Genomic DNA, 14111 nt, shown 5'->3' with positions numbered 1-14111 from the left:
GCTTTCAGAAGATGGGAGTTTAGCTGAGGCACAAAAAAAAATGCCAGAAAGGAGGGATGAGGATGTAGAGAGATTTAAGCATGGAGGACAGCCAGTGGAAGAACTTGGAGTCAGGAAATAGAGTATTGTTTGTGAGGCACTAAAAGGAAGACAAAGTCACTGGATGGAAGGATACACAGATGTAAGAAGACTGGAATTCTCCACGAGGGAGACTTGTTCTTGGAAACTTAAAAAGGGGGTGGGGGAGTTTGAGGCACAAGGGAGGGTGCTTATCAAATTTTGTTGTTACTAAATGCCACCTTTGGCATCTGTGTGACCTAATTTCACTTTGGGCAGGAACATGGACATCTTGTGGGTACATCCTCCCTTGACCCCTTTCCTTTACTAGTTCACATTCCTAATAGTTTTAATGGAAAGCAAGGATTCTGGGTAATGTCTTTACAAAAATGAAACTAATTTACTTTTTTCTTTTCTCAGAGTTTTTATCTTTTACAAGGTTGTCATTAACCAATGAATGGAATAGTCACTACACAATCTGTATGTTATATCAGTGACAAAAGGGATCTTCTCCATAATAAAAATATTGAAATTCTAATAATACCATTTAAAGGCATTGTCTTTTTCAGAGGATAATCCCCTTCCTTTCCTTCCATCATCTTGTGATAAAGGCAATTGGAAGCGCTTTAATTTAGCAGACATTCCTGTGTATCAAGTGTTTTCTATTTGTACTGAAGGTTTGTTATTTGAAAATCATAGTGCCGGAGGGTAGAGGACGGATGAAGATAAAAAAGGCAGAGTCCCTATATCTGTGGAGCTCATGATCACCTTGATGCTAATATTATTCTTCAAGAGGGAGAGTGTGAAATTTTAATTCAACTCAATTTAGTTTGATTCAACAAATATTTATTAAACAAAGGGAAACCAAGAGAGAGCAGGTCTATATCTCCCTTCTCCTGGCATGAATTGCTCCATCATTGAACTAGGTTCCATTGCAGATTAAAATGAACAGTCATAGCTAATCCTTTTTCTGGTCCTGCCCCTTCCCAGGTCCCCATTTTTCTAGACATAGACCAAAACAAAATTGCCTTGCCCTTCTCTGCTGAGACCATTGACAAACTGATGCATCTCTGCCCCACTTCCTTTTTTTAATTTTTTTTAAATAACTTTTTATTGACAGAACCCATGCCAGGGTAATTTTTTACAACATTATCTCTTGCACTCACTTCTGTTCCGATTTTTCCCCTCTCTCCTTTCACCCTCTCCCCCAGATGGCAACATGTCCTATACATGTTAAATAGGTTACAGTAGATCTTGGATACAATATATGTGTGCAGAACCGAACAGCTCTCTTGTTGCTCAGGGAGAATTGGATTTAGAAGGTATAAATAACCCGGGAAGAAGAAGAAAAATACAAGCAGTTTACATTCATTTCCTAGTGTTCTTTCTTTGGGTGTAGCTGCTTCTGTCCATCCTTGATCAATTGAAACTAAGTTAGATCTTCTCTTTGTTGAAGAAATTCACTTCCATCAGAATATATCCTCATACAGTATCGTTGTTGAGGTATATAATGATCTCCTGGTTCTGCTCATTTTGCTCAGCATCAGTTCATGTAAGTCTCGCCAATCCTCTCTGTATTTGTCTTGCTGGTCATTTCTTACAGAACAATAATATTCCATAACATTCATATACCACAATTTACTCAACCATTCTCCAATTGATGGGCATCTATTCATTTTCCAGCTTCTGGCGACTACAAACAGGGCTGCCACAAACATTTTGGCACATACAGGTCCCTTTCCCTTTTTTAGAATCTCTTTGGGGTATAAGCCCAGTAGAAACACTGCTGGATCAAAGGGTATGAATAATTTGATAACTTTTTGTCTGCCCCATTTCCAAGGTCAACTGCCCACGTGAACTTGATCACCCTGTGTATGATTACATGCACATTTACACATGTATGTGTATATATATATATGTATGGATTTGTGCATATGAACATATATATATGTAGAAAATTGTATGCAGAACTCTATTGATAGGGAATCAATTGATCTCTTCCCTTCATGGCTTCTAATAGAAATGAGACTTGCTGATCTATTTGGTGTGTGTGCATGTGCACACACAAACATATCCTCATATGGATATATATGGATATATGCACATGAGCATATATCTATAAAAAACTTATGTGTAAAACATTATATACAGAGTTCTCTTTTCCAGTGACAAGAAAGCTTCTCAATCAGTTCTGTACTCCATGTTTTTGAACTGTGGTCTTCTTACTTTACCATGCCTACTATGTGATAGGAATTCTTTGGCATTCTAGGCACACAGGAAAAAAAAAAGAATTATTTCCTGCCTTCAAGGAGCCTCAGTTTCCCTAACTCTCTACTGTATTTGGGAAAACAATGTGTGCACAAGCAATATAAGCTATATATATGTAAAGCATATATATATTTATATACATATAAAGAAATATATATATATATATTTATATACAAATACATATATATATATATATATATATATATATATATATATATATATATATGAAAGAGTGTTGAGGACTTGGAGAATTGAGAAACATCATGAAAAAGCAGGCACATATAGTATCCCTGGAAGGAAATTAGAATTCTCATGAGGCAAAGGTGGTGGGACAGTACATTCTTTTTTTTTTTTAATTTATTTAATAGCCTTTTATTTACAGGGTATATGCATGGGTAACTTTACAGCATTAACAATTGCCAAACCTCTTGTTCCAGTTTTTCACCTCTTACCTCCCACCCCCTCCCCCAGATGGCAGGATGACGAGTAGATGTTAAATATATTAAAATATAAATTAGATACACAATAAGTATACATGACCAAACCGTTATTTTGCTGTATAAAAAGAATCAGACTCTGAAATATTGTACAATTAGCTTGTGAAGAAAATCAAAAATGCAGGTGGGCATAAATATAGGGATTGGGAATTCAATGTAATGATTTTTAGTCATCTCCCAGAGTTCTTTCTCTGGGCGTAGCTGGTTCAGTTCATTACTGCTCCATTGGAAATGATTTGGTTGATCTCATTGCTGAGGATGACCAGGTCCATCAGAACTGGTCATCATATAATATTGTTTTTAAAGTATATAATGATCTCCTGGTCCTGCTCATTTCACTCAGCATCAGTTCGTGCAAGTCTCTCCAGGCCTTTCTGAAATCATCCTGTTGGTCATTTCTTACAGAACAGATATTCCATAATATTCATATACCACAATTTATTCAGCCATTCTCCAACTGATGGACATCCATTCAGTTTCCAGTTTCTAGCCACTACAAAAAGGTCTGCTACAAACATTTGTGCACATACAGGTCCCTTTCCCTTCTTTATGATCTCTTTGGGATATAAGCCCAGTAGTAACACTGCTGGATCAAAGGGTATGCATAGTTTGATAACTTTTTGAGCATAATTTCAAACTACTCTCCAGAATGGTTGGATTCGTTCACAACACCACTAACAATGCATCAATGTCCCAGTTTTCCCGCATCCCCTCCAACAATCATCATTATTTTTTCCTGTCATCTTAGCCAATCTGACAGGTGTGTAGTGGTATCTTAGAGTTGTCTTAATTTGCATTTCTCTGATTAATAATGACTTGGGGCATCATTTCATATGACTAGAAATAGTTTCAATTTCTTCATCTGAGAATGAGACAGTACATTCTAAAGAGGGGACTAGTTATGCTGAGATACAGTGACTGGAGAGGACATTTTGGATATGGTAGCCAGCTCTCAGGGTACTTTGACTGGATCTCTGATCTACAAGGATGGAGATGCTATCAGAGAAGAAATGATTAGAACCTTGGGAAGTTCTGTTACTGATATTTCAGTCTTTAAGGTTCTTTCCAATCATCACTCCCTTATATAGATTATCTCCCACATAAACTTCTTAAGGACTGTGTTTCATATTTGTATCCCTAGCAAAGTGTCTGGCGTATAGTATGCGCTTAGTAAATACTTTTTTGTTAATGAATTGTTGAAGACATGACTTAATAATAATGTTAACAATGGATCCAGTGCTTCACAGAATAGCAGAGGGAGGAAAGCTTGGAACGCGCATCTACACAGTGAAAGGTGGTCTAGTTTGGCAGGAGCACAAGGCATATGAAGGGGGAGTTATGTGAGGTCGGCCTGGAAGGATAAGGTCATACCTCCCATTCCAAACGCATAGTTTGGCCTAAGTCAGGGAATTGAAAGGATGAAACATGCCCCCAAATTCAGATGAGGGCAATTATGTAATTTTGCAACATCTGTGGTTTTGTATGGCTCCCAGGGCTGGCTGACATGGGGAGATTTAAAGACCCTGAGATAATATGTCATCTGAATGCCCCATTTAATCGGCAATGGATCTCCTATTCACGAAGTTCTAAAATCAGGCTGTTAGTTTCCCTCTGAGCCTAGGCCATCAGAGGAAATCCTGTGAATTAGTTTTTTATCAATGTGCTTAGTCTCCTTGTTGAATTTGACGGTAATTCTTTGCCTTGCAAAGGAAAAATGTGGCCGTTTATTACATTCTTGATGCTTTGCTGATCTGCTTGGTTTTAAATTGTGCTTTAACATATTTTTTTTCCCTTCCCAGAGTAAACACGTCCTTCTACGAGATCTTGCAGATGGACTTTGAAATTGACAACAGCAGCGGATTGGCAGGGGCTCAGCAAGTTACCTGGCAGATCGAGTACCCCGAGGAAGACTCGGCAGGTGAGCTGGTAGTCTCAGAGATCTTCGTCAGCCAGACAACATTTACCGGCATCGTTCCTCTGGCAACGGTAAGAAATAGCTTCTCGTAACAAAAACGTTTTCTTTGCCTCCTCTTAGTATTCAAACGCACATGAAACATTCGATAATTCGCCACTTCCCATGCACCTGCTGCAAGTTGTTTAAACAGGAAAAATACATTTCAATAACATTTTATTTACCCAATATACCATAACAGCTCCTTGGAAACCATTAGAGTCTATTGTGTGAATCCTTTTTCGTTTGTGGATTATTGGCCTGATATGCTGAAATGGTTCCTCTGGAGCACTTGTTTTCTATTGCGACCATCTGATTGCCATGCATGTTCACTAGGGCTAAGTGTTACAATTAGTTAAAGCATTTTTATTGAAATATGCTAGGGTTGGGAATCTTGGGGTAAAATCATCTGGGGAGAAGCAAGGTCAAGGGTGACACAGAGGTCAGTGGAGAGATCCTGGTTGGATGCATGGAGACAACTACATTTCATAAGATAATCACGTCACTGCCCCTATTCAATAAACTTCAGTGGCTCCCTATCACCTCCCGGATCAAATATCAGATTCTTTGTTGGGATTTTAAAGCTCTTCAAACTCAGAACTTTTCTAACCTTCAAATTTTGTTGTAAGTATATTTTCTTGGCAAAATACTGGGCTAATTTGTCATTTCCTTCTCTAGCTCATTTCACATTTGAGGAAATTGAGGCACACAAGACTATGACTTATTCAGGGACTGAGAGGGACTCACAGCTAATAATTGTCTGATATCAGACTTAAACTTCCTGTTGCCAAGCCCGGTGCTGTTTCCACTTAGCTGCTTTTATACTTTATTTCCCACCTGTATACTCTCCTGAACTTCCCATTCCCACATACAACACTTGTGTATTATCCCATCATCCCATGCCTGAAATGCTCTAGAAACCACCTTTTCCTCCTTCTGACTTCTCTGGTTTCTACTCAGTTATTTCAAATGCACAACTGGCACATTACTTGCTTTTGAAGTGTTTGAAAGAGGGGCAGGAAGGAGGGAGAAAATTTGGACTCAAAAAAAAGAACATTAAAAATAAGTAAATAATATGTTGGAAAAAAAAAAAACAACCCAAAACTCTGCTCGTATCTCATCTACCATAGGAAACCTTTCTCAGGCTTTTCTATCTCCCTTCCCCACTGCTAGATTCTTGCCTCTGAGACTGCTTCCTATTTACATTTATATATGTGTTGTATAATAATATATTCATATAGTTCTTTACTATTTGCAAAGTGTTTTGCAAATATCTCATTTAATTCTCACGACAACCATGTAAAAGTAGATGCCATTTCACAGTTGAGGAAACTGAGGCAGACAGAGGTAAAGTCACTCACACAACTAGAGAATGTGTAGTATTTTTTAAGTATAGAGTTCCAAATTCTAGCTAAATTTGGTGCACTGTTTTCAGGTGAAGTAACAGTGACTAATGAACTAAGATGGGATTCCATCTCATCTCTATTCATTATGCTAAGCTATCTAACTCGTGTGTAAGTAATTGTTTGTATATTGTCCTCCTCATTTGAGTGTAAGCCCTTTGAAGGCAAGAACTCTGTTTTTTCCTTTCCTTGCATCTCCAGTCTGTACAAAGGTCCTGGCATGTCATATGTGCTTAATAAATGCTTCTTGAACTGTGACTGACTTGGCTGTTCTCAGCAATACAATGATCCGAGACAATCCCAAAAGACTCATGTTGAAAAATTCTGTCTCCAGAGAAAGAGTTGATATTGTCTGAATACAGAACAAAGCATACTCTTCTATTTTTCTTCCTTCCCTCCCTCCCTCCCTCTCTTCTTCTTTTCTCCCTTCCTCCTTCTATCCTTCCCTCCCGCCTTCCCTCCCTCCCTTTCTTCCTCTGTCCCTCTCTGTCCCTTCTCTCCTTCCCTCTCTTCCTCCTTCTCTTCTTCTCTCTCTCACTTCCTTCCCCCTCTCTCCTTTTTTCCCTCCCTTCCTCCTTCCTTCCCTCTCTCTTTTCCTCCTTCCTTCCCTCCTTTTCCTCCCTCCCTTCTTCTTTCTCTCCCTCCTTCCTTCCTTCTCTCCCTCTCTCCTTCCCTCCCTCCCTCCTTCCTTCCCTCTCTCTTTCCCTCCTTCCTTCCCTCCTTCCTTCCCTCCCTCCTTCCTTCCCTCCCTCCCTCCTTCCTTCCCTCTCTCTTTCCCTCCCTCTTTCTTTCTTTCCTTCCTTCCTTCCTTCCTTCTCTCTCTCTTTCCCTCCCTCTTTCCTTCCTTCCTTCCTTCCTTCCTTCCTTCCTTCCTTCCTTCCTTCCTTCCTTCCTTCCTTCCTCCTTCCTTCCTTCTTCCTGGCCTTCCTCCCTTCCTCCCTTCCTCCCTTTCTCCCTTCCTTCCTTCCTTTCTTTTTATTTCATGAAATGACTCATATTGAAATGTCTTATATGACTACACATGTATAATTTATATCAAATTGTTTAGCATTTCAGAAAGGAAGAAGGAAAGAGAAGGAGTAATAGAATTTGGAATTCAAAACAAAAAATACATTGATTTACATGGTTTTTACATGTAATTGGGAAAAATTCAATGCTATTAAAAATAAAAAGCAGTGATATAGTTTTTTGCAACTGAAAAAATATAATTGAGAAATATTTAACTATATATATATATATTTGTTGAGCTAATTGGGGTGAAGTGACTTGCCCAGGATCATACAGCTAAGACATATTCAGTGTCTGAGGTCACATTTGAACTCAGGTCCTCCTGACTTCAGGGCTGGTGCTCTATCCACTGTACCACCTAGCTGACCCAACAATATTTTTTTAAGAATGCAACAAAAAAATTCTTCTCGATGGTGATGATGAGGATGATGTAAGAAGTGGTGTAGGGAAGACAACATGGGGAAAGTAGCCTGGAGAAGGAGGTGGTCTCATCATGCAGCAAGGATGAAGTGAGGGAAGTGTTCTGAGATCTGACTTGCTCATAGTCTCTGGAGTGTTGGTTGGAGATGTAAGGATGAGCACGGGTTCACAGATACATGTAGACAGAAAGGATCTATGGGAGAACATAGGAATGGGTTCTTCAGGATAAGAAAGTGTCCCTACATCACAGGATCCTAGATCTAAGCTGGAAAAGAACTCAAGACATCACCTCATCCAGCTCTCTAATTTTCTAGGCAGTTAGGTGGCAAGAGGAGCTGAGCCTGAGGTCAAGAAGACCTGAATTCAAATCTCATCTCAAATGCTTACTAGCTGTTTGACTTTGAGCAAGATGCTTCACCTATGCCTGCCTCAGTTTCCTCAATTGCGAAATGAGGTTAATGTTGATTATAGGATTGTTGTGAAGATCCAATGAGATTATATATATATCTTACCAAGGTGCCTCACACATAGTAGGTATTTAAGAAATGCTTCTCTTCCCCTCTTCAGAGGGGAGATACAATGAGGTGAGGAGACTCTGTCTTGGGGAGGTCAGATAACTTAGAGCTAAAAAAGACCTCAGAGGCCACTTAGTCCAACCCCTTCATTTCCTAGATGAGGGAATCCTGGCACGTAGCGGCGGCCATTTACTCCAGTGCCTCCGTTCCCCTTTGGGGACATTTCTCAGGGTTAGGAAGGTCTTCCTGATATTAAATCTAAATGGGCTTCTTGGTATCTTCTATCCATTGCTTCTGCTTGTGTGTCTCTGAGGTCCAGCAGAACTAACTGAAGCCCTCTTTGGCGTGATTGATTTTCCACGCTTGAAGAAAGTCTTCAGAAGGCCCTCTGCACTTCAGGGTGAGCATCTCTGGCTCCTTCAGACAATCCTCATTCATTCAAATTATCCTCAGTTAAATACACCTACATCCCATGATATTTCCCCTGATTTCTCCCATTGGCCAATACCTTCCTTGTCTCTGTCTCCAATTGCCTTATGTGTATTTTTTTTAAATTTACTTTTCCATTTAGTTGCCATTTACCTTGATGGGAGTACAAGTTCTTTCAGGATAGGGAATGTTTGCTTTTGTAGTATATTTTATAGTACCTGATACATAATGAGCTTTTAAAAAATGTTGCTGGGGCAGCTAGGTGATGGAGTGGATAGAGCACTAGCCTTGAAGTCAGGAGGACCTGAGTTCAAATCTGGCCTCAGACACTTAACACTTCCTAGCTGTGTAACCCTGGGTAAGTCACTTAACCCCAAATGCCTCAGCCAAAAAAACGTTGTTATTGGGTTGATTGATAGACATGGCAAGAACTTGCAGCCTTCCCCTCGTCTGGACTTTGTATTTTCAAGAACCTCCCAAGGGAAATTCTTGAAGTGGAATTCAGTATTCCAAATGTGACCTGTTTAAACTCTTCACCTGCTTATTCCTGGAAGCTAAACTTTCCACACAGCATCCTAAAATTGTATTCTCTTTTTCTTTTGGCTGCCCTAATACTCTGTGGACTCTGATTGAGCTACTAGGTCCACTGTGACCCCCCCTCCCAGAACTTTTAGCTAATCTTGCCTTCCTCATCTTGGAATGCAATGCCAGTTTTTGACACTGATTACATTTGTCCTTATTCAATTTGATCTAATAGGATCAAATCATCCTTCTAGTGTCTCTATATTAATTTTATTTCTTTGGTGCTTCTTAGGCACACAACTTGAGTAGAACTCAAAGAGCAAGGGAGAGTGGGCCCATGGTGGGTGTAAGCAGGCTGCAGCACATAGAATTGGAGTCCAATCTGTATTCAAGGAAACGGATGACTGGAAAGAAAGATGGGACTGGCTGTGTGGTGAGAGTGCAGGGCACCTGGATGAAAAGTTGGAAGCCTCTATCACTTTGATTGGACCCCCTTCTCACAAATGTGTGGGAAGATATGGACAGGTTAAGGACTCTGCATAGCCCTGACTCATTTGAACATGGTTCGCTTGAAAGCCAAGGCATCGCCTTCATGATCATGGTTCTCTTTGAGAATGAAGGATCAACATCAAAAATAACATTATTGCTGTGACTTGCTGACTGGTGTGGGCAGGATTGAGGCTGAAGCCTGGAAAATCCCTCTACTTCCTGCCTTCTAAGGCTTGTTATCCTGTTTCTGTTCCTTAAAACAAGGGTGGTTTCCCATGTATAGAATGCACAATGTCTCTGTTCCTTTCATTATTCTCTTCCCTAAGCCCATCGGGCTCATTTGTGCAGAATTGCTATTTTGTCAGTGTGTTGGATTGCAGGTGGCCCTGATTATAGGTTCTTGAGAACTGGCATATGAGATGGCAGCATTTTTCCCAGGATACCTTTGGCTTCACTGTAGAAATTGGCTCTGAAATGTGTTCAGGCAACTTGGGGACCTTGACTAGATGTGGCAATGCAATTGGTGAAACATGGAACATCCTTCCATCAGCTCCCATTTCCACTGCTCCAATCCCTGATTAGAGAACGGCACTGAGGGAGAGTTTGCTACTTCTTGTTCTTGGAGAAAGATGGCCTCTGCTTTCTCAAGCTCATTCTTACTTTTTTTTTTTCTCCATGACTTTTGCATTTTTACAAAGAGTTGGATCTTTTCTTCTCCAATATGAAATGAAAGTGGCAGATTATTGTCTCATAGAATAAAAAAGAAGAGAGCTGATCCTCCTCCTGATTAGTTTCATAGTAACAATGATAATATATTTTGTATATATCATAATATAATACATTTTGTGGATATATATTTGTATAGAGAGGTAATGCAACAAAATAAATAGACAACTGGTCTCAGTGTCAGAAGGACCTGGATTCAAATCCTACCATGATCATCATCATCATCGTTTGTCTTTATATTGAGTTTTAAGGTTTTCAAAATATTTTACATACATGAACACATTTTATCCTTAAAACTTAAGTGATAGTTAACAATCACAACAAACAACAAAAAAATTGTTAACAATATGCTATTGTTATCTATAGATATGAGGAAATTAAATGATTTGCCCAAGATCTTACAGCTAGTAAATGCCTGAAGTCAAATTTGAATTCAGGTCTTTCTGACTCCAAGTCCTGTAACTCTATTCACTGAACTATCTTTTTGTATAACAAGTCCTAGCTGTGTGATAATGAACAAGTTAATACTCTTTCATTGCCATAGATCAAGATTTCTCAAACTTTTTTTCACTCGTGACTCCCTTTGTGCTCAAGAAATTTTACGTGACCCCATCTTGATCTGAGTTAAGACATTTCTGGCAGAATATCTTGTATGCACTGTGCAAAATTAACATGTGGATTTTCAGAACCAAGACTGTAGTGAAGTCACATGATGCAGCATGGGCAAAAGCAGCCAAAAATATCTCAGATTTATTATGTGTTTGATTTTGAATTAATTTTTTGGTCATTGCATCCAGAAACCTTTCACTGTTGCAAAATTTTCTATGACCCCCCACATTTAGTTAGGCGATCCCATGTGGGATTGTGACTCAAAGTTGCAGAAGCTTTGCCCTAAACGTCCCTTTAAGACACTTTGCTATGGATGTGTTTCTCATCTGCCTCCAAAATTTCCTCTTAGAAATGGAGGGGGGGAGGTCCACCATGGGAGTTTACAAGGAGATCATCTGTCTTCACAAAAAAGAAACCCCAAACTACTGTGCAATGCTTTTTTTTTTTTTTTTTTTAGTATAATCATACCAACTGCAACTTTATTTTAAAATTTTTAGTAGGTGAAGGAGATAGGGGAGCACCATGATTGTGCCCAATTTACAGCTAGAAAAATCAACGAGATTATATACTAAAGTGTGAAGAATGCTGCATTTAAAGCATTCTTAACCTGAGATCCATAGGCATCTTGGTTTATGGATAGATTTTAGAAAGCCTCATGAACTTATGAGGGAAAAACTACATCTTTACTTCTATATAATTGTTTTCCTTTGTAATCCTATGTATTTTATTTATGCATTTAAAATATAATTCTGAGAAGGGACCAAAGGCTTTACCTGGCTACTAAATCGATCCAGGACATAAAAGAGGATAATAAGCCGTGATTAGGTCAGCGGACCTGGGTTAGAAACATCCTCTAACTTCTAACTGCTTAACCTCTTTATTAACAGTTTCCTAATTAAAATATGGGTTTTCTACTTTGTGACTTCTAAACTCTCTTCCAGCTTTAAATTTATGATCTTGTGATCCATTAACTTGTCTGTGTCTCAGTTTCTTTATCTGTAAAATGGAGGATTTGAATGTGGTCATCTTAAAAGTCCCTTCTAACTCTAATTGTGATCTGTGATTAGGTTAAGGTCACAAAGGGAGTTATGGTCAAGCCGGGTTCTGGTTTCCAATCTAGAAATTTTCCTTTGGCTCATGATCTTCTTGGATTGAGGATTTAACCCATGTACTTGCAGAAAGACTATGGATGTTAGATACTATCATTTTGTTTTCCTTTGAGGTCCTAGTCTTTAGCAGAATGCCTGGCACATGGTAAATAATTAAGAGATGCCTGTTGATTGCCGGTGATTGTCCCAGCACCCATCATAAATCTGGATAGCTTGGAGATATGCAGGCTTTTTAGAATGAATGAACTGTGATGAATCGGTGTCTTTGGTAGATAAAAACAAAAGCTTGCTTTCGAATCCACAGTGAATCTGATGCTTCAGGGCTCTGCCCAAGTAGAGACCTTTGTCACTCTAATTGCTGTGTCTCTGATCAGGAGAACAGGCTAGCAAGCCAGAGGGCTATTTTGATTCATGGGTGAGGACCCAGCAATCACAGGACCAAAGAATCATGTGAAATCAGAGCTGGACATCACCTCAGTGACCATCAAGTCAACCCTATACCAAAAAAACAGGTCTCCCTGTATCATAACTGACAAGTATTTATTTAGTCTCTTATAGAAGATCTTTAGTGAGAATTACTATTTCCTGAGGCAGTCCAGCAGAATATGCTGTTGGGAGAGTCAGAATCCCAACTGAGATTTTCTTGGCAGAGATAGTGGGGTGGTTTGCCACGTTCTTCTCCAAATCATTTTATAGATGAGGATCCTTTATATTTTATTTATGTATTTAAAAATATAATTCTGAGGAGAGCCGAAAAGTGTTACCTGGCTACTAAATAGATCCAGGACAGAAAAAAGGTCAATAAGCCCTGATTTAGAGTCAGTGGACCTGGGTTAGAAATGTCCTCTTACTTCCAACTGCTTAATCTCTTTATCAACAGTTTCCTAATTAAAATGAGGGTTTTCTACTCTGTGACTTTTAAACTCTTCCAGTTTTAAATTTATTTATATTGTGATCCATTAACTTGTCTGTGCCTCAGTTTCTTCATCTGTAAAATGGAGAATTTTATGAGGATCATGAAAAAGGCAAACAGGGTTAAGTGCCTTGCCTACAGTTACACAGCTAGGAAGTGTCTAAGATCAGATTTGAAATAAAATTAAGACCTGATGACTCCAGGTCCATTGCTCTATCCACTGTACTACCTACTGGTCCCTCCCTAACAGGAATATAATAATTAATTGAAAGGCAGATCTGGAAAGGGAAGATTTGTTCTTCCCATCCAAAGGCAAGATCCACATAGAACTATTGGAAAGGTAAGACAATGGAGAACATAAGCTTTGGAGTCAGAGGATCCAAGTTCAAATTTTGGCTTTGCCACTTTTACCTGAGTGACCTTGAGTAAGTAAGCACCTCTTGTTCAGCCTTAATTCCCTCATCCATAAATGAAGGAACAATACTAGATAATCTTTAAGATCCCTTCCAGTAGGAAATCTGTGATCATTAGATTTAGGTTAGGGTCATGTTGGCACTGAAATAGGAAGAAGAGAGGTTCCTGGGACACAGTCCTCCATTTTTGAAGAGTATATGTTGCATAGGAGACTGAACAAATCATAGTAATTTACCATTTGATTTGAATGATAGGGCCCTAAAGTGGAAATAGGAGATGGCTGGGACTTAAGTCATTTGGGTTTTAACTTTAGTCCTACATATAACCAGCTGTGTGATCTTAGAAAAGTTGTTTTTTCTTCTCTGGGTTTCAGTTTTATAATCTGTAAAATGAAAGCTGTAGATTGAATAATCACAAAGGTACCTTAAATTTCTAAATTTATGATACTGTGGCTTTTAAAAAATTATCTTTCATAACTTTGAAATTCCCACTCTGGGACTGAGATGGTCTGGTTTAGTGAATGAATGAATGGTATGTACTGATCTTACTATTTGTAGCCAGTCACAAGACCAAGCAAAATGTCTTTCCTTCCATTCATCCATTCATCTATCCATCAATCTGTCCATCTTTCCTTCCTTCCTTCTGTCCTTCCATCTGTCCATTCATTCATTCATCCATCCATCTATCCATCAATCCATCCATCTTTCCTTCCTTCCTTCTGTCCTTCCATCTGTCCATCCATCCATCTATTCATCAATCCATCCATCTTTCCTTCCTTCTT

At 39.0% G+C, this 14111-nt stretch overlaps 1 protein-coding gene across 1 annotated transcript in view; it reads left to right on the top strand.

The window, feature by feature from the left end:
* The window catches only part of TMEM132B (transmembrane protein 132B), a 640218-nt gene that overhangs the window by 416520 nt on the left and 209587 nt on the right, over positions 1-14111 (top strand). Inside the window, exon 4 of the mRNA XM_031948416.1 lies at positions 4622-4808. Coding sequence (XP_031804276.1) covers positions 4622-4808 — 187 coding nt within the window. The remainder of the gene's footprint in view (positions 1-4621; positions 4809-14111) is intronic.

Source organism: Sarcophilus harrisii, chromosome 1 (genome assembly GCF_902635505.1).
Source record: "Sarcophilus harrisii chromosome 1, mSarHar1.11, whole genome shotgun sequence".
NCBI lineage: Eukaryota > Metazoa > Chordata > Mammalia > Dasyuromorphia > Dasyuridae > Sarcophilus > Sarcophilus harrisii.
The sequence above is the reverse complement of the archived record's forward strand: the minus strand, read 5'-3'. Positions and strand labels throughout refer to the sequence as shown.